At 45.0% G+C, this 27,073-nt stretch overlaps 2 protein-coding genes across 2 annotated transcripts; one reads left to right on the top strand and one right to left on the bottom strand.

Annotated features, from left to right (window-relative positions):
• Nucleotides 1-1,426: 1,426 nt before the first annotated feature.
• On the top strand, nucleotides 1,427-19,274 carry ZDHHC5 (zinc finger DHHC-type palmitoyltransferase 5). Its single transcript, XM_065882324.1, has 11 exons — nucleotides 1,427-1,530; nucleotides 9,576-9,697; nucleotides 13,274-13,431; nucleotides 14,190-14,362; nucleotides 14,518-14,620; nucleotides 15,213-15,304; nucleotides 15,730-15,862; nucleotides 16,332-16,455; nucleotides 16,894-17,006; nucleotides 17,490-18,349; nucleotides 18,781-19,274. Exons 1-11 carry the CDS (start codon nucleotides 1,427-1,429, stop codon nucleotides 18,944-18,946), a joined length of 2,148 nt encoding a protein of 715 aa, XP_065738396.1. The 3' UTR covers nucleotides 18,947-19,274.
• A 2,156-nt stretch (nucleotides 19,275-21,430) lies between these two features.
• On the bottom strand, nucleotides 21,431-26,779 carry MED19 (mediator complex subunit 19). Its single transcript, XM_065882649.1, has 5 exons — nucleotides 26,536-26,779; nucleotides 22,509-22,765; nucleotides 22,265-22,361; nucleotides 21,922-22,016; nucleotides 21,431-21,821 (listed from the first exon to the last, which is right to left on the bottom strand). The coding sequence occupies exons 1-5, from the start codon at nucleotides 26,750-26,752 to the stop codon at nucleotides 21,753-21,755; spliced, it is 735 nt and encodes a 244-aa protein (XP_065738721.1). The 5' UTR covers nucleotides 26,753-26,779; the 3' UTR covers nucleotides 21,431-21,752.
• Between the last annotated feature and the right edge of the window lie 294 nt (nucleotides 26,780-27,073).

Here is a 27,073-nt window from a genome sequence, read left to right on the forward strand (position 1 = left end):
ATTCTTGGTATTTGTTACTGCCCATATGTGTCAGGTGAGATGGGCCCCATCTGTGTCAAGAGCTAGTTCTTTGATGACCTTAGGCCAGCTGAAGCCATGTTTTTCTTTTTTCAATATGAAGAGGACTTAGAAGAGTGAAGAATTCTGAACCCATTGTCCTCCCAGTTCTCAGTCCTTTCCCACATACACATAGTGAAGTAGAAAGTAGAAAATCATCTTTCTTTCAGAAGGCACTTTTTAACAGAGTAGCTTGTGGGGTTTTAGCCTTGCTGGTCTTCAGAAATGCCATGAAAATGCCATGAAAAAACTTCTCTGATGAAGATACTTGTTTTTCTCCAGGTGAGGCACTGTAACAGTTGAAGTCTGCGTCCAGGAAGCCCAGGATTGAAGAGGAGACATCAGGCATTGACTAACCTGGGGACCGGGGCCTCTTTGGAACTTTGCTTTCATCCACAGTAGCTTTTAAAAGTATCATCGAGTGGAATTGATTTCTTCATCTTATTTTGCTTACTGGGAAGAACATGGCTTCAGGGATTATATGTTTCCCTTTAGTTTTGCATGAACTCCATAGGAAGAGGAGCCCTTAAAGGGTTTGGGAGTAACAAGAGACTGAAGACAGGCAAGCTTGCACGAGCTCGGGCTCTCTCTCTGTTTTCCCTCCCCCTTCAAAGAAAAGGATTTACAACTCAACCTTGTAACAGCTGCTGCCCAGCTTTAACCATCAAGAGAAAGTAAATAAAATTAAACCACCATTGCCAGACTACAGGTCCTGAAGTCAAGGTGTGGGAGTGGTGGCATTGAGAAAGCTGCCTGAAAGGGACAAAGACTGCAGTAAAAACGGCTTCTCTTTAAAGCTGGAAGGGGCGCCAGGTTCCTTCTTGGATCGAAATAGAAACAGCTCTTTTGGGTGCTGCTCACATCTTGTGGAAGTGTGGTAGTCGTGGAGGTTCTGTAGTATCTCCTCCAAAGAATTTTTCCTTGCTTGAAGTGTTCCGTCCTACCCTGGTATCCTCCCCTTCTTTCCTTCGGAAGACTCGCCTCCCTCCATGAGCTGTTCCGTGATCTGTCTGACTGCCCATGTTCTCTACCTGCAGCCATTTTCATGTGTACAGCCTACTGTTTGTCTCCAGTTTTTAAGCTGTACAAGTTGTGTTTCTTAATCTCTCCTTCTGCCTTGTTCTGGGGAGGTGGTTATTCATCATTTGGAATCACCTTTCCCCCTCCCATGTGCTTTCCTTCCTTTGAGATCTTTTGACCTTTGGTTTTATTTGGGAGGGGGAAGGGTGATAATTCTAAATTTTCTGCTTCCCTGGTTTCCTTCTGTACTCCTCTGGCCGTTGTCTCCCTCATCCCATTTTCTTGTCTGTTCTGCCGCTGTGTGGGCCTGGGCTATGCGGCAGGGCAGATCTTCCATCAGAGCTCCAACATGCCCGCGGAGTCTGGAAAGAGATTCAAACCCAGCAAGTATGTTCCAGTCTCGGCAGCCGCCATCTTCTTAGTGGGAGCTACGACCCTCTTCTTTGCCTTTACGTGAGTTTTCTCGCAGTGGTGGTATGGGCGGGGGTGGGGGAGCTCCATGGGAGGCGGGCGAGGGGGTATTTTTCCTCTGGAGTTTGGCTACTTACTTGCAAAGGCAAGTGACTGGGAGAGTTTGAGGTCTGATACAGGTAAATCCAGATCCCAGAGATGCGGCAAGAAGAGTAAGAACAGGCCTACCCTCTCGACCTTGTTAGGAATTTTACTCTGCTGACTCCTCTACTTTCCCCTGCCTCCCTTCCTTTGAAATCACAGATGTCTTCGTATTTTCCTACCCAGTTTCATCGTTAGATGATTCTGCACTAGGAAGGAAATGGGAGGGAATCACCAGAGTCTTGAAGCAGCCTAAGCAGTCAGTTCTGTGAGAGAACTGGACCAGATGAAAGGCTTTTCAAAAAGTGGTGGCTTTTCCCCAGGATATCTGAAGCTTAGATTTGAGACTGTGGGAACTGGGAGTACTAGAGAACTTCAGAGTTGATTTCGAAGGTATACCAGTAAGATGGTCTTGGCTCTTAGTGTTATCAGATGGTTTTCTCTGTATTCTTAAGAGCCGAAGGCTGGAGAAGTGAAGGCCACTGGGAAAGGGCAAGTTTTACTTAGGAAGAGAGTTCTAGAAGGCTTCCTTTACGTTAGTTCCTGCTGAAGGGAATGACAGTCATTTCTCCCATTCCCTGGTCCTATTAGGAAAAACAGTTGGTGTCGAAAGATTTCCCACTTAGGATATTCGGCCTTTGTTCGTCTGCTTGTTACTGGAGGAGACGTGAGTGATTTACATCTTTTTCCTTTTCCCTGGTATTTCAGCTGTCGACTACCTGGCAAGCGTCTTTGCCGTTACCTGTTTATAAATTAACAAGTACCAGGCTTCTGAGCCTTAAACTGTTGAGTCATTGAGTTAGTGTTCCGGTTGTAGCTCTTGGAACAATCAGAGCATGCTAGATTTTCTGGGGAGTTCACTTTGCTGTGATTCAGGCTCAGACCTAATGGTGGGGTGCTGTTTAGAGCCAGTGTGAGGTTGCTGGCAAGAGGAAGAGAATGAATTGACGTGGTAGGGAATAAAAGCAGTTTGGAGTCATTGAAGGATGAGTGAGCAGGAGTTGCTGGGGTACAGACAGAAATTAAATCTGAGATAGGAGGGAAGGGGCACCCGCCACCTCCACCCAAACAGAGCTTCTGATGCCAGAAGGAATTCTAAAAACTATGGGTCGTTTGGCCAAAAGAGTAATAATGCAAAAGTAAAGTAAATACGGTGTTTTCCCATTTAGTTTTTAAACAAGGAAAGAATGAATCTCTTATCTAAGGTGTGGGCATCCTCCTGCTTCCCACCTCTTCCTCTAAAGAGTAGAAGTCCTAGATTCTTCGGCCCCCAGCTCTTCAGCCTGAGCGTACCTGTTGAAACCCTCAAGGATTCCACTCCCACCCATAAGGAGTGAGTCTTCAGTGTCAGACTTGTTTTGGTTTCTGCTCTTATGACCACTGAGTGGAATCAGCATTTTAACCAAGGGACATTTATATGGGATCTTAGTATCTTTGTAGCTGTTGTGGTGCTGTATCAGGAGGGATAAGTACAACACCAATTTGACACCCTTAGACCTGCTTGATTGGGGAGGGTCTGTTTTCCTTTAAGAGGCAAAGCCTTCGGGAAGTTAGGAAATTTGGGGAACTGGCTAAGTGGTTTCTCTTTCAACCCATCCATTCTTGAGTTTGGACAAGCAGAAACCTTGTTCTTAATTTGCTAATCTGGAACCATTGAAGTGTTTGGCTGGTTATACCAGTTCTGCCACAAAGAGTTGTCCTGACATAGACATTTTCTCAACTGAGAGTTGAAGCTGTTTAACCTACTTCCCCGTTGCCTGATGTTAGAAGAGTAGGGGGCCCTCCTTATTGCATGGTCTCTCAGCCCTAGGACAAAGAATTTTGGAGGACAGTATTGATTCTTATTTGGAATTACTGCCTCTAACCCAAAGTTAGAAGAGCCTTAAGTCTTAGCTAGGGTTCTCCCTGGCAGTTTCCTCAGGACACGTTTCTGGGCTGTCTTTTCCTCCCTAGGCTTTCCCCTGTCCACTTTGGGGAGACATAAGTACCCTGTTTATCTTACCTAGCTCTTGGTACCTCTGAAATTCTCATCTCTTCCTCGCCATCTGACCATAGCAGTTCCTCTGCAAGTCTACACCTGGGCTGAGGTGCCGCTGTTCTCCAGAGCTGTTCTGTCCCTTTTGATGTTCAGTTCTATGTTTAAAACCATATACCACCTAAAAAAGAATTACTGGTTTCAAATAGAGACAAGAGGAAGGCTCTTTTTGAACCAGCTCCTATTTGGGGCCTTAAACCTGTAGCTACTTTGTCATCCTCCTGTTCTCTTCTCTAGGCTACAGCTGTCTGTTCTTACATCAGTATAAACCCCAGGTGAGAATTACTTTAGGACCTATAGGACTGGAGTAGGAGGAAGAGCCCTTTCAGTTGGCAGACATAATTAGTGGAGGCCTGTGGGCTTCCACTAATTAGGAACAATTTACCCTCCGAGTCTCTCTGTCAGGTAGGGAAGGCTATGAGCTGAAATTATCAGTTGGGCTTCGTCATCAAAAAAATGGTGATCCTCTTCTGCCCCAGAGAACCTCGAATAGAACAGTTGAGGTCTCCCCCTTTGTCCCCGTCCCTCTCATTTATAGGGTTTGTCCAGTACTAAAACTAGGCAGGAGTTATTGGGGAACCTGTGTTAATTCTTTTCCCTTTTCACTATTTGGGAAGGAGAGTGTCTGCTAAAGTAACCCTCCTGGTCCCCATTAGGTAACAGACACTGCATTTAAGATAATGGGCCTGGACCCTCATCTGGCTTAGTTTAGTCTCCTTTTGTGATTGGCAGGGGGCAGTGCCAGGTGAGAGGAATAAGCACTGTTTGGGGCAAGCTGATTTTGGTAGAGTCTGTTAACCTTTGTGGACCTCTTTCTTCTGTGTATAATGAGGAAGTTGACCTAGAGCAGTTTATTTAAGCAATATGACCTTTTTTTTCTCAAATGAGATCTTTTGGGGGAACCCCAGTATTTAAAATGTCAGAGTAGGGCTGCTCTGGTTCACGTGAGGCTGGCGCATAGAGGCCCAGACACTGCATCTCTCCTCTTTGCCTTCCTGGGGACCCCTGAGGCCTTCTTAGGGCTCCTGGCAATACCATTTGAAATAAATCGCAGACTTGTATCCCCTCAGGTCTCTTTGAGCTGTGAGTTAAGTCAGCTAGTTTCCCATATATCTGTTTCTAAAACTGATGAGGTGGGGACTTCCCTGGTGGTCCAGTGGTCAAGACTTTGCCTTCCAATGCAGGGGGTGCGGGTTCGATCCCTGGTTGGGGAGCTAAGATCCCACATGCCTCGTGACCAAAAAACTAAAACATAAAACAGAAACAATATTGTAACAAATTCAATAAAGACTTCAAAAATGGTCCACATCAAAAAAACAAATCTTAAAATAAAATAAAATTGATGGGGAGGACATGGGGGTAAAGTCTCCGCTGCAAGTGATCCTCTGTGGGAAGGCTGAGTCAGGGTTGTCCAGAAATCCGTGATGGTCTTTCCAGTGTCCCGTCCATGAAAGAGCTTTCTCCATTACAGTTTCTGCTTCTATCCCCTCTCAAGCATTTCATCCACAGAGTTGGGCAACCTCAGTGACTCTCCCTTCTGGCCCTTTTTTTCCATGACTGCAGAGGCGCTAGCACCTGATTTGAGTGGGAGCAGCCTCGTGATTTAGGGCATTAATTGAGCAGTGGTTGTTCTTTTCGTCCCCACGTTGTTTTCTCAACTAGGAATAAGCGCCCAAGTCCTATATCTTGTACTCAGCTGCTTGAAAGTCTGGTAAGACAGGACAAATCAAGTCTCTTACGAGAAATTTATCCACTAGAAGGGGAGAGATTGTTTTCCTGTGGAATCTTGAGGATCCCCAGGGGCAAGAAGTGGGATATTCATTCTAGCCTTGTCTCATCACCAAAGAACACTAGTCACAGTGTTCGTACACATAGTCAGAGTATGTGCTGGGCATGGGAGGAATGCATGGATCTGTTCTTGAGGAGCGAAGTGCCTCTGCTGTTAAATGTTCTTGGATCTAGTAGTTCAGAGGAGAGGAAGTGGAGTTAGCGATGAAGGTGGAGCTGGAATGATAATTGATGATGATGGAGATAGTTAATAATGTGGTTTTTTTTGTTTCTTCTATCCCATGAATGCTCAGTATTAAACCAGCTGGTTTAAAAAGAATTCTAGGCTCATTTAAGACACTGTTTCCTTCATTCTCGTACCTGTATTAGGTAGCTGACCTAACAAGCTTGGAGACTTTCCTGTGAATTACCTAAGGCTACAATAGCAAAGCATTGATCAAGACAGGGTTAAAATCCACAGCTTCTTGACTCCTACTTTATTTTTCTTACCAGGAACTTATCCATTTTTTATAATGGGCAGAGTTAGAGAGGGCTAGGAAACAGATTTGCAGGAGTGTGGGTATTGAAACCCACTCTCCCAATTTTATTTGGCCTTGAAAACCGGAGTGCTAAAGGGATGGGCAGAAGAGCCTGTTCTCCCTGGGATGGTGTAGGTTTGGGAGTCTCATCGGTGAGTCAGCCAGCCTTCTGGGCTACGGCCACTCCCTCTGCTTTGGAGCTCTGTGATTATTGCCATCGGCTAAGGACGAGCCCAGCAGCTCCTCAGCCCAGCCCTCCTCTCCATCCATCAAAGGCAACAGATTCAGATGGGCCACTTGGGGTGGTCACTTAGGAATCTGGCGAAGTTCTGTAGCAATGGCAAGCCTCTCCCGGAGCCAGGCAGAATGTGGGATACAGTGGGAGCAGGCTTTGATCTCACAGGCCTCTCCTTGGTGTGATGTTCCCTCAGAGTGCTCAGGTTGGAAGCAATGGTCTTTGACTTGAATCTAGGAGCGGCTGTTGCCTGTGAAGTTGAGTTATTTGCATCATTTCCAGATACTGCCACTGTGAGGGTAGGCTTTATTTTGGCAACAGATATTGGAACTTGATTCTAGAGTTACACACTTCAGCTGGGATGGGTTGATATCAAGAAGGTTGTAGGGGTAAAGTTCATTATCTAGGGGCAGGTCATTGGCAGGCTGTCCAAGAAATGGAGTGATTTGCTTTGTTTGGAAATGCAGAAACTGGAGGAAGAATGGGGTCAGAAAGACTGACATCTGGGCCTGCAAGGGGACTGATGTCTCATTCTCATTCACCTTAGTTTCCCTCAGAGATGGAGAATACCCTTATTTTTTCAGAAGCTCAAGAGGCCACGTAGCCAGTTCTAGGAATGAGACATTTAAATCACGGACACCTGAGTGTTCTAAGGATTTCATTTCTTTTTCCCTTCTAATTATCTTCCCAGGCTGTAGGAGTCAAGTGAGTCACCCTTTCTCCTCTTCCCTGGGTGGAAATTGAAGTGACAGCTAAGTACTAGGGAGGTGCTCTGACCTGGACGACTGGTTTTCAGTTTCTCTCCCTCCCTCTTAAAGAGCCTAGGAGGTCAGGCTTTGGGTGGGGCTGTGTAAAGACTCTTGCCTTCTTGCTTGTATTCCACCCCAGATCCTGCCAAGGTATGGGGACATCTTTTTTGAATGAAAGAACCCCCAGAGGAGGAGGCTTCCATAGGAGACTTTGGTAGAATAAAACTGGAGCTGTGACTGAAGGTCTGTTTTTTCCTTGAAATCACTGCCTGCGCTCTAGCTTCATTATTTTGTCTCCCAATTATGTACTGACCCATAAAGAGAAGCAGAGTTAATTGATAATTACTATCTAAAAAGCCTGGCACATCATAAATACTTACTTAAATTTTTTTTTTTTAATGAATGGCTAAATGGAATTTGAATAAATAGACGGTGCTGGTAAAGACTTGTGAGATGCTTTGTGACAATCAGTTTTACTTCTTATCATTAGTTTATTTTTCATTGAGGAGCTCAGTTCTTTTGCATTGTCCTGAATCACTATTCAGGGCTGTGCTTTTTATTATTTAAAATTTATTTATTTTTGGCTGCACTGTGTCTTCGTGGCTGCGTGTGGGCTCTTTCTAGTTCCGGCGAGCAGGGGCTGCGGGCTCTAGAGCACAGGCTCGGTAGCTGTGGCGCACGGGCTTAGTTGCTCCACGGCATGTGGGATCTTCCCGGACCAGGGCTCAAACCCGTGTCTCCTGAATTGGCAGGTGGATTCTTAACCACTGTGCCACCAGGGAAGCCCTGTGCTTTTTATTTTAATGGAGACAGATAACCTCTCAACAGAATCCAGGACTGCTGTGGATTAATTCTCCGGAGTCAGTTGCTGTCTTGTTCTCCTGGCCCCTTCTTCCTTTCCTTCACTGAACTCTTCGTTTCCTTCCGCTGGTCTAGATAAAGGGAACAAGGACAGATGCTGGCCTAATTCTGGAGATTAAGTTCTCAGCCACAAAGCAGATTAGGGTATTTAGCCACTGTCTTGTTATGGGAAGTTCTTCCTGAGCTGAGACAGGAGGGAGGGTGTTTGATACCACTGACCAAGCAAGCAGCACATCACATGTTCTTTTGACACTTCCAGCTCCCAGGAGCCATCTTCAGAGAAAGGGAGAGCTCTTGCAGCATTCCTGAGACATATATCCTGACAGAAACTGAGCTTAATCCTGGACTAGGTCACTATTTTGTCAAGGAAAAGTTACCTAAAGCATATCTCTTGATTTGAACCCTGTGGAATATTGGATATGTGTGGCCAGTTTCTTTTTCCTGCAGGATTTGGGGCTGCTTTGGTCTGATAGCTTCCCTTTTTTTTCTCCTCCACTCTTCTGCTTCATTTATTCATCTCGGGGTCTAGTCCTGTGTCTTGGTATCCTTCCTTACCTGTGAGTGGTTTCCTTTTCTTTACCTTGAGAACTAGCCTCTAGTTGAATAAAATTCTCAGGAATATCTGATGTATAATGTGTCTGGAGAGACTTTAGGCAGTTGAGAGTAGTTCAGAGCCAGCTGGGAGGAGGGAAGAGACGCCAGAGAGGCAGGTGGTGTCCCATGCTTTGGGTGAATGTGCAGGTCAGTGGGGCATGGCTGGGGTCCAGAAGCCTCAGGCTGTTCCAGAGAAGGGAATGCAGCTGGTGTCAGTTACATACTTAGTCCCTAGCTCTTGTGCCTGGTTAAAAGGAGGGAAGGACAGAGTCCAAAACATGTGCAAAGATCCACGAGGTAAGAACACAGACTTTAGTGCAAAGGGTTATGAGTCTTGTACCTTGATCAAAAATGAGTATTTACTTATTTATTTTGGGCTGCGCTGGGTCTTTGTAGCTGCGCGCAGGCTTCCTCTAGTTGCAGTGAGTGGGGTCTACTTTTCATTGTAGTGCATGGGCTTCTCGTTGCGGTGGCTTCTCTAGTTGCGGAGCACAGGCTCTAGGCACGCGGGCTTCAGTAGTTGTGGTGCGTGGGCTCAGTAGTTGCAGCTTGTGGGCCCCAGAGTGCATGGACTTCAGTAGTTGCGGTGCGTGGGCTCTAGAGCGGGCGGGCTTCCGTAGTTGTGGTGCGTGGGCTCTGGAGCGCGGGCTCAGTAGTTGTGGCACACGGGCTTAGTTGCTCCACGGCATGTGGGATCTTCCCAGACCAGGGATCGAACCCGTGTGTCCCCTGCATTGGCAGGCGGATTTTTAACCACCGGACCACTACGGAAGTCCTAAAATGAGTATTTCTGTGGGAAACTAGACCCACTTGTTGGGAAGGATAAAGATAATTTGAGACTTAAAAGGTGAACCACACAAGATTTATATGTAGGTATGGGGACTGAATCTTTTTTTTTTTTTAATATTTATTTATTTATTTGGTTGCACTGGGCCTTTAGTTGCAGCTTGCCGGCTCCTTAGTTGTGGCACGCGAACTCTCAGTTGCGGCGTGCATGTGGGATCTAGTTCCCTGACCAGGGATTGAACCCAGGCCCCCTGCATTGGGAGTGTTGAGTCTTAACCACTGCGCCACCAGGGAAGTCCCTGAATCTTTATAGGTTTTTTTATGTGGTTGATGTCCAAAGTGTTAGAGACAGCCCCTCACTTTCTTTATTATCTGTGCAGCTGTCCAGGACTAAGCCTCTACGTGTCACCTGCAGTGCCCATCTACAATGCGATTGTTTTTCTCTTTGTGCTGGCCAACTTCAGCATGGCCACCTTCATGGACCCAGGGATTTTCCCTCGAGGTAAGATCTCCCTCCTCTCTCTTGGAAGTATCTTACTGCCTTTGAAAAAGAATGATTTTTGGACATTTATACATTTGGTCTGGGGCCTTAGGAGTCTTGGGTTTTGGGATACTTTTATAGTCTAATGATGAAAAGCAAGTCAGGATCTTAGGAATATATGTCATAACTTCTAGGCATCTGATCCACTTTGGGTCAACTCTTTGACTTTCAGTTACTCATTCAGCAGAAATTTATTTCGAGCACATGGGTTGGGCATTGTTGCTAGTTTTGATACTATCTAAGATGAATTAGAGAGTGACAGTGTGATAACAAACTGTAACGGAAGCATGAGAAAGGTTCTCTGAGACCTTAGAAAAGGGCACTTATATCTGCCCAGATAAATTGGGGAAATGCTGCTGAAGGTAGGCAGGAAGGACTTTACCGAGTAGAGGATGGAAGGGAAAGGCATTCTAGGAAGAGGAAGCGGCATATACAGAATTGTAGCTGTGAAATGCAGAATTCAGTGGGTGGAAGTTAGAATGCGTGGTGGGGCCAGAAGGGGCAAGAGGTAAACCAGAGCCAAGTGTAAAAGACTTTATGTGCTAAATTAAATAGATTATAATTCTTCCTTTGGACAGCAAGACGTCTTTAATTGGGGGAATCACAGGATCACATTTTCTTTTACAATAATAATTCTTATAAGAATGTACAGATACCTTTTGGGAGGCTATTGCAATAATGCAGACCAGATGAGAACTTGAATTCAAAGCTGGATTTACAGATTTTTTATTAGTAGACCCAGCAGAATTTTTCATTACTAATTGCTTACTAGGGGAGAGTGAGAGGGTGAAGGAAATGTCTAGGGTAGTTCCAAGTTTCCTAACCTGAAAGATAGGTTGTATGCTGGTTCTTTATAAACCAAGACCCAAGTTATAGGACTGTTGAGTGGGTTTGGAGGGAAGACAGAGCATCTTAGACATGTTGAATTTGAGATACTTAATGGATCATTCAGGTAGGTACCCAGCGGGCAGTTGAGTAGTCAGACTCATGGCAGAGTCCTCAGCCACGTAGTATTTGAAGCAACAGGAGTAAGATCGTCTAGAGAAAGTAGAATGAGATTAGGAAGGAACGAAAGTCAGCCTGACCAGCACTGACATTTTAAAAATGAGGAGAAGGAGGAGCCGCTGAAGAGCCACTGAAGAGGGACTGAGCAAGGAAAGTTAGGAAGAGGACAAACCGGACACAGTGGGAACTGAGGAAAGTTCATGAAGTAGCTGATGGTTGGCAGTATCAGAAATTAGGTCCAGTAGTATGGAAACTCAAAGCTGCCCATTGTTTTAGTGTCTGAGAAATTAGTGATCTTAACAAGAATAGTTTGAGACATCCCTGGTGTTCCAGTGGTTAAGACTCTGAGCTTCCACTGCAGGGGGCATGGGTTCGTCCCTGGTTGGAGAACTAATATTAGATCCCGCGTGCTGCGTGGTGTGGCCAAAAAAACAAAACCAAAACAAAACAAAAAACCACACACACACAAGACTAGTTGTTTTTTGGTTTTGTTTTCATTGTTGTTTTTTTTTGGCCACATGGCTTGTAGGATCTTAGTCCCCGACCAGGGATTGAACCCAGGCCCCAGCAGTGAAAGCACTGAGTCCTAACCAGTGGACTGCCAGGGAATTCCCAACAAGAATAGTTTTAATAGTGTGTTTATGTATGTATGCGGGAGAGAGACAGTTAAATTACCAAAACTATAATGGTTTGGAAGGCAGTGAATAGGAAATGAGGAAGCAGAGTCAATGAGTATTAAGATTATTCTTTCAGGAAGTTAAGCAGAGAAGGCAGAAGATGGAATATCTTAGGGCAGAGGGAGGAGTTTTGTTTGTTTAATGATACAGAAGACTTCAGCATGTTGATAGCATGAGGAGGTGGAACCAGAAAAGAGAGAAGCAGGAGGTGATGAAAGAGGGTAATTGAAGAGTGGCCATCTGGAAGAAGGAGATGCTTTCCTCTGCATGTTGGAAGGGTTATGCTTACAGAAGTAGGCTGTTTCTGGAATAGGAGGTGAGAGTGAGGACCAACCAGCATTAGTGGAATAAGAGATAGAAAGAGAATTGATGATGGTTGTTACTGATGACATCTCATTTTTCTCTCAAATGTGAAGTTACCTTGTAAGAGTGAGGCAGGTGGGATTGCGATAGCAACTTCAGTGAGAAGAGGTTTTTCTGAAATTCACTGTGCTCACAAAGCCTGTGTCACTGTGCATGGTGACTTTTGTTTCAAAGCGTAGATTAACAAAAGGTGCTTTGAGTCCCTAAAGCCAAGGAAGGCTATTTTAATGAGTGTTTAATGTTCATTTATCAAATATTTATTGATTATTATGATATGGTCATTTGGAATGATTATTATGATGGTCAAATAGCTCGGTCTTGAAGGGAAGATAGAGAAGACGTTTACATAAATAAATACACTGTGGTAACTTTAAAGAGTAATCAAAGAACTGTAGTACTTTAAGAAGAGAAAGCTCACTTCTGATACATGATAGTGTGGAAGAATCAGGTATTTCAATGTAAGTAGCACTTGAATTTTTTTCCTTTAAAAAACTTTTTTTAAAAAAGATTTTAATAAGTAGTGAATATTCATTATATAGAAAGTATAAAAAAGATAAATATCACCTATAATTTCCCAGCCCGGAGATAACTACTGTTAGTTACATTGTGGTATATTTCCTTCCAATCAATATTGTGAAGATTTATACATACAGTATTTATTTGTATATACCATAAATCTGTAGCATATATATGTGTGTTTTTATTTGTTTTCAAAATGGGATCTTTTTGTTTGTACAGTTCTTTACCTTGTACTTTTTCACTTAGTTACATTGTTAGCATTTCCCTAAGTCAGTACATGTGAAAACTTCTAATTCCTATACCATCACTTAGTTAATTTTTCCTTCTCACGGGTATTTTTTTTTAGATTAATAATAAAAAATGAAAATTGCACACTATAGATGAGAAGGCAAATGATGTCCTTTAAGTTTTGAAGTGGGGTGGTGAGTTTCTGATAGCTGAAAATTGAAAGGGCATTCAGGTAAAGAGAATGTCTGCAACCAAGAAACAGTCCTGAAATGTATATAGGGAACTAGGGGAAGATCTTTTGGGCAAGGGTGTGTGTGTGTGGAAAAAAGGTTGATGTTAGTTCTTCCCTTCCTCTTTCGGATTGTTGTAGTTCAGTCATGTACTTGTAGATACTGAACTGTTACACAAACTCATTATAGATGTACTTTGATATATAAAGTGTCTCTTTCTTTTGAAATATAGTATGTAAACCAAGAATAGCAGCATATGCATATCAGAGCCACCTCTGAGTCATATTCTTAAACCTCGTTTCCCAGTGTAGGATAAATTGCTTCCTCATCTGCGTTTCCATAGTGTTGTATATAGAGCTGATCTCACCGTATTAGTTACTAGTTCCTAGTCTCTCTCACCATTAGACTGTGAATTCCTCGAAGGCAGAGGCCATATTTTAAATACCACTGCATCCCTAGTGCCTAATACACAGTTCTAGCATAGTCATTTTTTCATTAACTTTTACTCTCTACAGCTGAAGAGGATGAAGACAAGGAAGATGACTTCAGAGCTCCCCTTTACAAAACAGTGGAGATCAAGGGCATCCAGGTGCGCATGAAATGGTGTGCCACCTGCCGCTTCTACCGTCCTCCTCGATGTTCCCACTGCAGCGTCTGTGACAACTGTGTGGAGGTAAGAACTCTGGGTGGGGTTAGCTGAACCTAAGTTATCTTCTTCCTACCCACAGAATAAGAATTGAATCCAGTGGATTCTTGGCCATGGATGAAAATGCAGCCCTGTCTGACTGCCTGGGCTGTGTTCTAGCTCTGGCAGAAAGTGTTAGCAACGATGTACACATGAGAGGTAGAGCATAAATACTCTGTTACAGGAGGGAGCCCAAGTGGGTAGGCATAGGCTTTCCCGGCACCATTAGTCATAGCTCCAGCCTTCCATCCCTCGGCTCATCTTTTCAGTTATTTGACCTGCTTAGTGTTCTCCATTCCTTCCACTTCATCATGCTCTTGCATTCAAACTTTACAATATATTTCTTTCTTCTGCATTCCTTGTCTTTTATTTTTAACCCTTTTTTCAGTGCGTTTTTACTTAGCTGTAAGCAGTTGCCTGCCAGATTTTTCTTCCGGGCCTCTTTTTTCATGAATCTTAATGTTTCTGTAAAGCCTCTGACATTTGTACCTCTCAGAGTTCCTTGGTCACATAGGATAAACTGAGAGGTGGCCTTGGCCTTTGATCAACCTCTGGAACGTCTTCCTTATAGATTGATGGAGCAAGATAAACTGCATGAACTGTTTTTAAATTTTGTAACTAAATGGTGAACATGATGACAGATTATTAAAGGAAACACTTAAGTTCTGCTGTTTGTTCTGCTTGACAGAAATGATCTAGTGCCGTGGTCCAAGGATGCCGCTCAGTCTGTCTCATTTTGCTCCTAGGAATTCGATCATCACTGCCCCTGGGTGAACAACTGTATTGGCCGCCGGAACTACCGTTATTTCTTCCTCTTCCTTCTCTCCCTGACAGCCCACATTATGGGCGTGTTTGGCTTTGGCCTCCTTTATGTCCTCTACCACGTGGAGGAACTCTCAGGGGTCCGCACGGCTGTCACGTATCCTTCAAGGCCTGTGGGTTGCAGGAGTGGGAGGGGGAAGAATGTAGAAAGTTGAGTCCTGTGGCAGTGAGGGTCAAAGGGAAGATGGCTACAGCACGGGCTGGGGAAGGCGAGATCACGTTGCTCTGCTCTCCTTGATTGTCTGGCTTCAGAATGGCAGTGATGTGTGTGGCTGGCTTATTCTTCATCCCTGTAGCTGGCCTCACGGGATTTCACGTGGTGCTGGTGGCTAGGGGACGCACAACCAATGAACAGGTATGGGGAGAAGTGATGGGAGATCCCTGAAGAGCAGGGCACGTGTCTCTGGACCCTCTCGTTAGTGTATACTTTTTATGATGAGGTGTCCAGGTCCTCATGTAAGCATGAGAATGGGCCATTTCTTAGTTAACAAACATTATAGAATGTCTGCTGTATACTGGTCGATTTAGGCTCTGAGGTAATAGAAACAGTAAAAGACCTGGGCCAGCCCTCAAGAAGCTTATAGTCCTGCTTAAAGGAAAACAATTATTTTTGTGCCCATAACAATAGCTAACCGTACTTGTTCATTCTTACGTTATGTTATCTTAGTTTTCAATATTTAGAGAGCTATTTATCCCCATTTTACATAAGAAAACTGATGATTAGGGTCAGATAGCTACCATGAAGTGGACCCAGAATTTGAACTGATGACCCTGACTCTGGAGTTCCCATTCTCAGCTTATGCTTCTTCATGGTAGGACTGTATTTTACTCATTTTTATATCTCCCAGATAGTGGGTGCACAATAATTTGTCATTGATTTGTGTTTTGGCTTTTGGAGGTCAAGGTCGCATTTTTTGACTGATCTGGTCCTTCTTCCCTCCCTCTAGGTTACGGGTAAATTCCGGGGAGGTGTGAACCCCTTCACTAATGGCTGCTGTAACAATGTCAGCCGTGTACTCTGCAGTTCCCCAGCACCCAGGTACACCTACCCCTTTGCTCTAGTGTTCACCCTTGGTCAACACTTTTGTCTTCTTTGGGTTTGTTCTGGCTGCCTTTTAGGGAGGGTTCTCTTAGAATGAGAAGTGCCTACAAGGGAGAGGCATACCATCCTTTAATGGACCCTGTGAGTTCAGTTGTATTCTTCAGATATTATGTTACTCTCTTTGGAGAACTGAGGATGAGATTTACTTGAGTGCCTTGAGCTAGGCGTATCTGCCCATAGGCCTGGTCTTGCTGCTGTTCTTGTTCTTCATAGAATCAAAGAACTCAGTTCAATGCTGATCTTTTCCCTGGCCTGGTAGGACTGTTTCTTGTATTTGTAAAACTGCTCTACACAAGGTAGGCAACCATTAGATATTTTTGAATGAATGAATGAATGAAAGCCCTCTCACTCTTGACACTCAGGTATTTGGGGAGACCAAAGAAAGAGAAGACAATTGTAATCAGACCACCCTTCCTTCGGCCAGAAGTGTCAGATGGGCAGATAACTGTGAAGATCATGGACAATGGCATCCAGGGAGAGCTGAGGAGAACTAAGGTGAGGAATTTAGAGAAGTAAAGCTAGGTAATTTGGGGGGTCTCACCCATGGCAAAGAGATGGAAACTTGCTTTGTTTACATCTCTCTTATAGTATTTATCACTTTCTGATTTGTGTTAAAGTTACTTAAACACATATCTTCTTTTTCCCATTAGATTGTAAGTTCACTGACAGTAGAAATTTAGTCCATTCATTTGCATGTCTTCATAGGACTTAACACAGCAGTTTATAGATGGTAGGAGCTCAACAAGTAGATGTTGGTGAAAATAAACAAATAAGTGACAGAATGAAACCCTTGTTGAAAGCTTTTCTTTCTCCAAAACCATCCCCAAACTGATCTTGTGTCCTGTCTTCCATTTCCAGTTCAGAAGTATGTGATGACTCCCCAGTGCCCCTCTTACACCAGTTTCATACTTTGAGTTGCCCTAACGCTCAGTTCTCCAAATCTGATTTTCCCTCATGTATCCAGTCTAAAGGAAGCTTGGAGATAACGGAAAGCCAGTCTGCAGATGCTGAACCTCCACCCCCTCCTAAGCCGGACCTGAGCCGTTACACGGGGCTACGGACACACCTCAGCCTGGCTACTAATGAGGGTAAGGGCAGAAGCAGGAGTGAGAATGTTATTATTTGTTAGCTGTGGAGATGACACAGGCAAGGGCTGGGAGATAATGCTTGTGTTGTGACTGAGAAAACCCAGCAAGTGGTACTTGAACCACTTCTTTGGACAGCCGGGAGAAAGGGGATGACATAACAGTTAGCTATTGGCAGTGAGTTGGACATCTCTGTGTGTCTGTGTGTACTCTCAGCATCCGGACAGACCAGAGAACATTCTGGGATCTGTTTGGTACATTCACTCACTCTGTGTTCTGGGCTGGTATGAGTCTGTAGTCTTGGTTTCAGCAAAATCATTATGTTCCTTTGCTTGGTATATCTTTTCCTACCTTGTTCTCCCCCTGTACTTTAAGGAACTCTAGCCAGGTTAAGAGAACAGCTTGTAAAGTGGTGCCCCCTGGGCCTTTTTTTTCCTACAGAGAGCAGCCTCTTGGGCAAGGACAGCCCCCCCACCCCTACCATGTACAAGTACCGGCCAGGCTACAGTAGCAGCAGTACATCAGCCGCCATGCCTCATTCTTCCAGCGCCAAGGTACTGAGTACTCTCTGAGAAGTAGGGTTGTCATGTATGCCAGCTGTTCTGGGAAAAAGAAGACTGGGAGAAGGGGAGGAAGAAGCAGAGGGAAGAGAAGAAAACCAAAGGCATTTTACTAATTGTTGGCTTAGTAATAGCGTTGACAGTTTGTCCTTCATCCAGGAGAGGTCACGGTAGCATAATAGATAAAAGCATTGATTACAGCATCAGATCTGAGTTCAAAACCCAGTTGTGCCATCACAGAGAAGTTCCTTAAACTCTCTAAGCCCCATTTCCTGCATCTTAAAATGAGATATTATTTGTTCCTACTTACAGATTTACTTTAGGGGTTAAACAGGATAATGCATGTGAAAATTCTAAGCATATTGCTGGCACATAGCAAATACTGTTTTTGACTGCCTCTTTGGGCTCTGGGGCCTACTGTCCCAAGAGGGGACAAGAGGGGGAGCACTAAGAACCTGCTTTGCTTTTCTCCCTCAGTTGAGTCGTGGGGACAGCTTGAAGGAGCCAACCTCAATTGCGGAGAGCAGCCGTCATCCCAGCTACCGTTCAGAGCCGAGCTTGGAGCCAGAGAGCTTCCGTTCTCCCACCTTTGGCAAAAGTTTTCACTTTGATCCACTGTCCAGTGGCTCACGCTCCTCCAGCCTCAAGTCAGCCCAGGGCACAGGCTTTGAGCTGGGCCAGTTGCAGTCCATTCGTTCAGAGGGCACAACCTCCACCTCCTATAAGAGCTTGGCCAACCAGACACGTAATGGAAGCCTATCTTACGACAGTCTGCTCACTCCTTCAGACAGCCCTGATTTTGAGTCCGTGCAGGCAGGGCCTGAGCCAGACCCACCTTTAGGCTACACCTCTCCCTTCCTGTCAGCCCGGCTGGCCCAGCAGCGGGAAGCCGAGAGGCACCCACGTTTGGTGCCAACCGGCCCAATGCACCGAGAGCCCTCACCAGTCCGGTACGACAATCTGTCGCGCCATATCGTGGCCTCCCTCCAGGAACGAGAGAAGCTGCTACGCCAGTCACCCCCACTCCCAGGCCGTGAGGAAGAACCAGGCTTGGGGGACTCAGGCATCCAGTCAACACCAGGCTCAGGCCACGCCCCTCGTACTAGTTCCTCCTCAGATGATTCGAAGAGATCACCCTTGGGCAAGACTCCACTGGGACGCCCAGCTGTCCCCCGTTTTGGCAAGCCAGATGGGCTAAGGGGCCGGGGACTAGGGTCCCCTGAACCAGGCCCAACTGCCCCCTACGTGGGCCGATCTATGTCTTACAGCAGCCAAAAAGCCCCATCTGGTGTCTCTGAGACAGAGGAAGTGGCCTTGCAGCCATTACTGACACCCAAGTAAGTATTAGTCCATCCTGGCCCCCAATGGACTTAAAAGTAGCGTAGTGCCCTGCAAAAGGTATCAGGGCTTCACCTGTACATTTTAGTACAAGTGGACCCAGGGTTATCATGCTTGTAAGATAGCCCTTCATTTTCACTCTTACTCCAGCTGCCTTCATGGGCTATTCCTGTTAAGAGACTGAGGATTAATACTTTTTTCTTAGTCCTGTCTTCCTAAAAAGTAATTTATTTGCCTGAGAGTGAAAGGAGTAAGTAGAGGAGAGAGGGAATCAGGCTGCTTGTAAGCAGGGCAGTAAAATAAAAGGGAATCTTTGTGTAAGAAAGTATATATGTAGAAAGCATATTTTTTTCTCTTAACTTTTTAAACTACCTCCCTTTTCGGTGCTGTGTGTCCCACTTCTGACACCTCTCTCTTCTTTTCTTCCCAGAGATGAAGTACAGCTCAAGACCGCCTACAGCAAAACCAACGGGCAGCCCAAGAATATAGGCTCAGCCTCCCCTGGCCCAGGCCAGCCACCTCTCAGTAGCCCCACAAGGGGAGGAGTCAAGAAGGTGTCAGGGGTGGGTGGCACCACCTATGAGATTTCGGTGTGAGCTTTGGGCAGCTCCCCTCCCCCACACCTCTGCGCCTACACCAAAGGGCCCCAGGTGGCCACCTTCCTTTCCTCAAGGGGCTCCCCTCCCCTGCATGGACATTTTTTAAACAACCGATTCCAAGAGGATGAGGACATTTTATAAAATGCAGTGGGGTTGGGGAGTTGGAGAGTTGGGGCCCTGAGACTGGGGTAGCAACCCCCTTCACCTTTTAAGACCTTCCCCTTCCTTAAGCCCTGGACCAGACTCAGTGGACATTTGTGCAATTGCTCGCCTGGAGGGAACCAGATCATTTTTAAACCAGAAATAATTTTTTTTATTATTGTTACGGATTCTATTTTTTTCCTCTTCTGCGTTACCAGGTGTGTGTGTACACTATATATATATATATATATATATATATATATATATATATATATAAAATAAATATCAAAGAAATTATATATCTATCCTGGGATGGGAAAATGAGGGAGGGATATGTATAAGGAGGGGGATTTTACTCTTCTTATTCCTCAGACCAGCAGGAAAAGAGGGGAGACATGGATTGAAGTCTTCCTTTCCCCCGTGGTTCCCTCTCTTTGTCCCAGTTACCATCTAAGGAAATAGCACCCCCTGTTGTTGGTGCTAAGTGACCAGGAAAGAAACCCAGGGAGAGGCGCGTCTGGGTGGGGTTCTGGTCAGAGGAGGGAAGGACCTGGAGAGGAGAGTTTGTTTTCTAGGCTCACTGGCACTTAGTTTCCCCCAGGGAAGGGGTCGCAGCCCCATGACTTTGGTGGTGGTGGTGGGGAGATCAGGACAAGAGCTTGGCTGAGCTCCAGAAACAATACTGGATAATCCCCCCTTCTTGGGGGAGAGGGATTATGGTGGGCTTCTTCAACTGGCCCCTCAAAGCCTTCCCCCAACTCACACGGTTGACATTATTTTTAAATTCAAGGCCGGGAGAGAAGAATCCAAAAAGCAATATTTCTCATCACATGCCAAAAACGGGATAGAGAGAAGGAGTGGCAGGCCTAGGCCCCTCCAGTTGTCCCTTGGGGGTTACCCCTCAGCCCACCTCAGTATGGTGCTGGGTAGAGGGGATACCTGGGTTCTAACCTTTAAGTAGGGGAGACCCCAGCCTCTAAACAGAAGCCCTTTTATTTTTTATTCTGATTAGCCATTTTAAACCAACAAGGAATAAAAAGAAATCCTGATCTAACCAGCTCCCCCTGACTTGTGTTATTTTCTGTGGTTAAGGCAGGGTGAATGATCTCTGATGGGAAGTTAGTTACAAGGAAAACCGCATAAGCGTCTCTAGAGGTCCTGGTCCAACTTTAAGCAGGACTGTAGTGAAAATAACCACTTAAAACGAGAGGTCCTGTTTTTATTTCAGTGATTTAGATGTTTCAGAAAAAGGTCTTCTGGAACCACCAAAACTTGTCATTCCAAAGCTTAAGAGAGCTCTTGACTTTTGCCACAGTTGTTCCTTAATACAGAATTTTGTCTCTGGAAAATAAAGCTCATTTTGGATGTAGTCAGAGGTGAGCCAGTGGATGATCACAGTATGAAAGCCTGTTAAAGGCAGATAGGCTAGAGGGATATATGGGTGGCAGTCTGACATCTCATACTGTCTCTTCCGTTGGTCAAAAGCAAAAGGCTGTGCCCTAATCTTAAAAAAGCACCATCAGATACTAAATCTCAGAAAACTGGCCAGAACCCTTTATTTTCACTGTCCATAACTTAAGTATTTAAACTCTTGCTCTGAGATCCTAGTTAAAACGAGCTGAATGAGTGGTTTTCCACCTGCTGATCAAGGTGAACAGTCTTGGCTCACTGCAGCAGATTTTAACTGTTCTGTGTCAAACTGAGCTTAAAGTCAGATTACATTAGCTTGTTTTCTCATGGATGTTTCTGGTTATCTGGCCTGCTGCAAAGACTGAAGGGATTTATTTTACATTTTGCTAGTTTAGGCTACCTTTTTTTTTTTTTTCTGTCTTAGAAATGTTTTCACATCGGCCAAGTAGTTTCATTGTCTTAAGGAATGAGGCAGGTCAAAAGTTCTTATTATAAAGAGAAGCATTTACCTTTGCTTGCCAGGTTTATTTCAAAAAATGATAGGCTTGACCAAGAAGCAACCTTGCTGAAATATGTTGGTGACTGTGGGTGCTTTTTCCGTTGGCTACTCTGTTTCAACACAAAACTGACCCAGAACACAGCTGAGACCTAAGCGAATCCACTCCTTGAGACAGAGCCTGAAGATCATCCAGGTTACTGGTTCTCAACATTACAGGCAGAGTGCTATGTGCCTGCTGTGGAAAGGTATTAGCAAGCTCTGCCTCGCCTTTGGACCATGTTCCCCAATCTCATTTTGGTTGTTTCCCTGCCTGCTGATGAGATAATGTAATACAAGACCCAAATCCCCTCAGATCTTAGCATGCCTTGGCTTAAACCCTGACTCTCATAGAAAGGCACTTACCTCTTAACAGGCAGCCACACTTCAGCCAGTTTGATAAATGCAATTTTAAGAAAATAAAAATCCTAAAAAATCAGATAAAGTCCTAAATCAGACAAATGGCACAAAAGAGATGAAAAGGAAGCTTCCTGGGAGAGGAAGAGATGTCCATGAGAAAGCAAACTGGGCTGAGGCTTACGAAAGCAGAGCCCTTCTCTCTTACAGTGCGTTCATCTTAACTGAGCACAGCAGGAGCTGGCTTCTGTCCCAGCGGCAGGGGATGCTCCCAAGGCGGTGGCCAAGAGCCTGCAAGGCAGCTTTGTCAGCGGGTTCAGTACAACAGGAAGGTCCTCCTGGCAGAGTCCCCTGGTCCTGCTAGCGGAGGCTGCTGCTGCTGCTGGCCTGAGAGCTGCCCACGCCTGGGTGGTCGGGGCTGTGCCGGTTCTGGGGAAGAAAAGTGAGCAAGAGTAAGAGAGCCGGACTCCACCTAGGATGAGTAAGACGGGAAAACTCACCGGGCTGCAGACACCAGCCGCTCCCATACCTTCTTTTTCTTCTTCTCTTTCTTCTTCCGTTTCCGTTCAGGATCCTCTTCTTTTTTCTTTTTCTTCTTCTTGTGATCTGAATCAGATGGTGTTTCTGTAGGAGAGACGAGGAGCCTATCACCTGTCGAGCTCAAAATTCTCCACCGCCGTTTTGGAGGCACTGCTTAAGCTCCTGCCCCAAGGTCCTACTTGCCCAGGAGACCCACATTATGTCAATTTCTTCTTTAAGGAGCATCTGGGAGTCCAGGGCTCATAAGGAATTTGACTGGGTTTTTAACTGAGGAAGGTCAAAACAGATTCAGAATGTCCGGTTTTCCGGCTTTGAAGAGAACCACTTCTTACCTGGGGGGACCGGATCCTGGGTACGGCTCTGTTTGTGCTTCTGCTTATTCTTCTTCTTGGGAGGCTGAATATGCATCAGACGACACTGCTCTGGCAACTGAAGGAACCAAAGGAAGGTCCAGGTGAGTAGAGGGAGGGAATCCCCTGCTCCCATCATCTGTTCTGCTCAGTAAGTTATGAAGGAACAGAGGTAGACAGAAAAACCACCTCCGTGTCTCTCAGGCCTCCCCATGAGGGGACTCACCGGGCCTGTGTGGAGGCGGAAGCCAGCCAGCATGGTCCCTGTGATAGGATTAAAGGAGCCACCAAGAATAGGGGGCTTCTCAATGAGGGAGCGGAGGCTGCTGTTGTCATGGGAACCAGGCAGATCAATCATCCCTGGCAGGTCAGGCAGGAAGTTACTTAGCTTCTCCTTCACTTTCTTCCCACAGAATTTGTTATAGGCATGTTCCAGGTTGTAGTGTGTGATCAGATTAGTGCTGCCTGTCAGCTCTGTGCTGCCTAGAAGATACAGGGAGAATAATAAGAAGAAAAATTAGTACCAAGAGGAGAGAATTTTTTTTTAAGTCATTGCCCCAGAAGGGAAAGTAATCTTTTAAGTGAGAATTACCAAAAAAATAATAATAATTTAAAAAGTTATTTTTAAAGTAAGAAATAGCAAAAGTAGGGCTTCCCTGGTGGCGCAGTAGTTAAGAATCCGCCTGCTAATGAGCAGGAGACATGGGTTCGATCCCTGGTCCAGGAAGATCCCACATGCTGCGGAGCAACTAAACCCATGCACCACAACTACTGGAGCCTGCACACCTAGAGCCCGTGCTCCACAACAAGAGAAGCCACTGCAATGAGAAGCCTGCGCACCGCAACGAAGAGTAGCCCCGCTCACCACAACTAGAGAAAAGCCCACGCGCAGTAACGAAGACCCAACGCAGCCAAAAATAAATAAATAAATAACTTTATTTTAAAAGTAAGAAATAGCAAAAGTAAATAACATACAATAAACACTAAAAATACAATACTATAGAATGGTAGGTTGGAATGAGAAGGAGAAAAAATAGGCAAAGATCCAAATAGGGCAGCAGTGGAAACTGCTTTAACCCAATGAAGGATACACTCGGACTAACCAGAGTAATAACTTACACGGTGCTTATACTCTGTGTTAAGCACTGTTCTGTGTTTCATAAATGTACTAATGAGAAATTATACTTTTGGCCGTGACCAGAATAATACAAGCTCACAGCTCTGCTACAACCGAACTTAGGGTCAAATATGACCCAGTGGCTTGAGTGTCTTGCTTCCTTTTTTTTTTTTTTTTTTTTTAAACTAGCAAGAAACACTAATCACCTTCAGAGAAGACCAGGAGATTTTTCTAGCTACTGCTACATAACTTTTGTTACCACCATCTTTAGTCTCCTAATAATACCAAATATGATAGCTTTGCCTAGAAGAAAGAAATGTTTGATTAGAAGCTGGGCAACTAGACTTCTAATCCTAGCCGTCCTCTATGTCTCAGTTTCCGCTTATCTATGGAATGGAGTAAAAGCTACCTTAATTACACAATTTTTTTTAAGGTTCAAATGAAATATTGAAAAGTATAAAGTATTATATAAATGGAAGGCTTTATTAGTATAAATATTTCACGGCTGGCTTTTTTGAAAGAATACAAACTTATGAGTAATTTAACTAGGGTCCAGTGGCGAGGGTAGAAATATCTAGCCTACAATTTCATGTATAGTTACGATGAACACTCAGGGTACAAATGACAAAAGTGACTTGTTTATAATCATTCACTTGATAAAACTCAGGTTCTGAGCTATGAGCCCACTGAGGGCAGAGAAAATGCCTTGTTCATTCGTACCACTGCTGCTCAGCACACATTAAATGAACAATGTATTTTTCCTCCCCACCTTCAGGCCTTACGTTATTCCTTTCCTTTGTCTTCCCAAGCCAAATATCTCAGAAGAGTGGTGCATGGTAATGGAAGGAGACTCAGTGCCCCCGTACTTCTCATAACTCAGCACTGCTTCCTGCCGTTAAGAGTATCCTGATTTTTTTGCCCTCTGTCAGCTCTCCTTCCAGATGATTATTCTCAAGGCTCAGGTGAAAAGGCACTCTGTGCTTTTTTGTAAATTCTTTAAGAGTCCATCCAACTTTCTGTTTTGCCCATCAGTTCTATGAAGATGACTTATAAATCTCTCTTCTTCAGTTTCCTCTCCCGACAACTAACCTTCCTTTTCCAACATTGTCTTAGTTAATTCACTGCAGATTTAATTTTTTTTTAACTCCAAATCTTCCCCACCTCACTCACGGTTCCTTTATTCTAGTACATGGCACCCACATTCTCCAGATATCTTTAGAAGCAGTACTCAGTTCAAATATCTCAATGGTCTCCTATTCCTCAGGAAAAAGCTCAAATCCTTTTGACTGTCACTCACGGTTAAACACATCTTACTGTAACTTAGCTTTGGGGCCTGACCAACTGCTACTCCCCTATGTAAAATTTCTGATCCATCCAAACGGGTATCCATCATCTCCTGAAAAAAAAAAATACCCCTCGTATTGTTTCCTTTTAGAAAATTTCTTTTAGAAAAATTGACCTAATTATAGGAAAATTCTTCCTAATTTTCCTCACCAGTATGAATTCTTCAAAGTCCAGCTAAAGTGACAACTTATTCTTGCTGTCATGTTGAACAAGAAACACATTTTGAAAACCATTATGCAGTTCTTAGTAGTTGTATGTGAGGTATGACCAGAAAATAATGACATTGATCCTGACAAGAAATAACAGTCGCTACTTTATCTTTAAACAACATACTTTTCATCCTTAAGTAAAATTAGCTGCTTAAAAGCAAGGACCAGGCTTACTGATCTCTCTTCCCTTCTCATCACATGCTCCCTTTTTACACACCCAGTGTTTGCCCAGAACGGATAGTCAATATCTATCAAGTGATTGATGTAAATAGGTACAATCAGAACAGGTTAAGGTTAAAGAAACTGCTGGTAGACATCAACCACTAATTAACTAAAGTCAAGTCAACCTCGCTATGCTTCAGGGTTTTTTTTTTAAGATTTAAAAAATATTTATTTGGCTGCGTCGGGTCTTAGTTGCGGCAGGCGGGATCTTCGTTGAGGTGCGCGGGGCCTCAGTAATTGCGGCGCGTGGACTTAGTTGCCCTGCAGCATGTGGGATCTTAGTTCCCCGACCAGGGATTGAACCTGCATCCCCTGCATTGGAAGGCAGATTCTTAACCACTGGACCAGCAGGGAAGTCCTTGCTTCAGTTTTTTCAACTATAAAATGCAGATAACAATGCCTATCTCAAGAGACTATTTAAGTATTAAATACTATAATATAAATAACTGCACTGTGAACCTCAAAGTCTGTAACAATATTCATTATTATTTCCCTCAGCTCTTGATGTAGCAGTAGGACTTGGGATGAACTAAAAGGCATCCTGGAGACTTAACACATCCAGAATGGCTTTTGAGGATCTCCCTGGTGGTCCAGTGGTTAAGAATCCGCCTGCCAACGCAGGGGATATGGGTTCGAGCCCTGGTCCGGGAAGATCCCACATGCTGCGGAGCAACTAAGCCCGTGCGCCACAACTACTGAGCCTGAGCTCTAAAGCCCGCGAGCCACAACTACTGAAGCCCACGCACCTAGAGCCTGTGCTCCGCAACCAGAGAAACCACCGCAATGAGAAGCCCGCGCACCGCAACGAAGAGTAGCCCTCGCTCGCCGCAACTAGAGAAAGACCGCGCGCAGCAACGAAAACCCAACGCAGCCCAAAATAATTAAAATAAATCAATTAAATAAATGAATTTATTAGAAAAAATTCTAATCACTTCCAACAGATGAGGAAACGCCGAGGCCCAGATTAGGAAGGAAGGCAACACGCCCCAAACCAACAGGAAGTTTGAGGCAGATTTGAAACTAAGTTCGCAAGGATATTAAATCTGAACTCTCAAGTTGCAAACTCAAACTCTGGATAATTTTTAGGGAGCCATAAACCACTGTCAGGGACAGGGGCACGATAGAGCGTGAAAGGTGGTCACGGATATCCACTCTTCTCATTCCCAATCCATCCCAAGAATTCATATCATCCCTTTGCTTGTGAATCCTCAGAGTCTCAGAGTCCGCTCCGACATACAGCTCTGGAATCCCCACACGCGTTGCCTACTTCACCCCTCACCTCCGCCAGCCGGCTGAGAGGCACGCCCATTCCCTCCTCGTTATGATCTGACTGGCTAGCTTTGGCCAGGCCTCGAACTCACCTGGCAGTTCCCGCATTAGGTAGAAGGGGCCACAACCTGCCGCTGACTTGTCAGCGCCGGAAGGGGCCGAGGCAGCGGTTGGAGGCGGGGCGGGGCCGGGCCCTCCACCCGGAGGAGGAGGCGGTGGGGGTGGAGGTTTTCCAGCTCCGAAGCCGAGTGCGGTTGGGGGCGGTGGTGGGTCAGCCTGAGCCCCGAACAGCGCCGTGAAATTCTCCATCGTCCCCTCTGCCCCGGCGCTGTCCCGGTGTCTGGCGTTAACGACTTTCATTGGTCAATCTTTTCCCGGGGTACTGCCCCCTTCCTCCAGGAGCCTCTTACCATTGGATTGCCTCGGGCCCTGCCTACCCGCTTCCGGTAACTACTTCCGGCGCCTTCTGAGAACTTTCCGGAAGTATTACCTACCTTTATTAAATTCTCCTCCTACCTCCGTTCACCACAGTCGTATATTCAATAATATGACACAAGGTAGAAAAAGCGACAGCTAGGTTAGCCAATAAAGTATCAAATCCCTTTCTCAGTTTTTAACCTGCCGTAGAGG

This window comes from Phocoena phocoena, chromosome 8 (assembly GCF_963924675.1).
Source record: "Phocoena phocoena chromosome 8, mPhoPho1.1, whole genome shotgun sequence".
Taxonomy (NCBI): Eukaryota; Metazoa; Chordata; class Mammalia; order Artiodactyla; family Phocoenidae; genus Phocoena; species Phocoena phocoena.

What these genes read in the sequence shown, in the direction of transcription:
- ZDHHC5 (XM_065882324.1), top strand. Translation starts at nt 1,427, where the DNA reads ATGCCCGCGGAGTCTGGAAAGAGATTCAAACCCAGCAAGTATGTTCCA. An exon ending in ACCCTCTTCTTTGCCTTTAC is followed by an intron (nt 1,531 to 9,575) that starts GTGAGTTTTCTC and finishes TTATCTGTGCAG; the next exon opens with CTGTCCAGGACTAAGCCTCT. An exon ending in GGGGTCCGCACGGCTGTCAC is followed by an intron (nt 14,363 to 14,517) that starts GTATCCTTCAAG and finishes GTCTGGCTTCAG; the next exon opens with AATGGCAGTGATGTGTGTGG.
- MED19 (XM_065882649.1), bottom strand. Translation starts at nt 26,752, where the DNA reads ATGGAGAATTTCACGGCGCTGTTCGGGGCTCAGGCTGACCCACCACCG. An exon ending in TCCGCCTCCACACAGGCCCG is followed by an intron (nt 22,362 to 22,508) that starts GTGAGTCCCCTC and finishes TGGTTCCTTCAG; the next exon opens with TTGCCAGAGCAGTGTCGTCT. An exon ending in CCAGGATCCGGTCCCCCCAG is followed by an intron (nt 22,017 to 22,264) that starts GTAAGAAGTGGT and finishes TCTCTCCTACAG; the next exon opens with AAACACCATCTGATTCAGAT.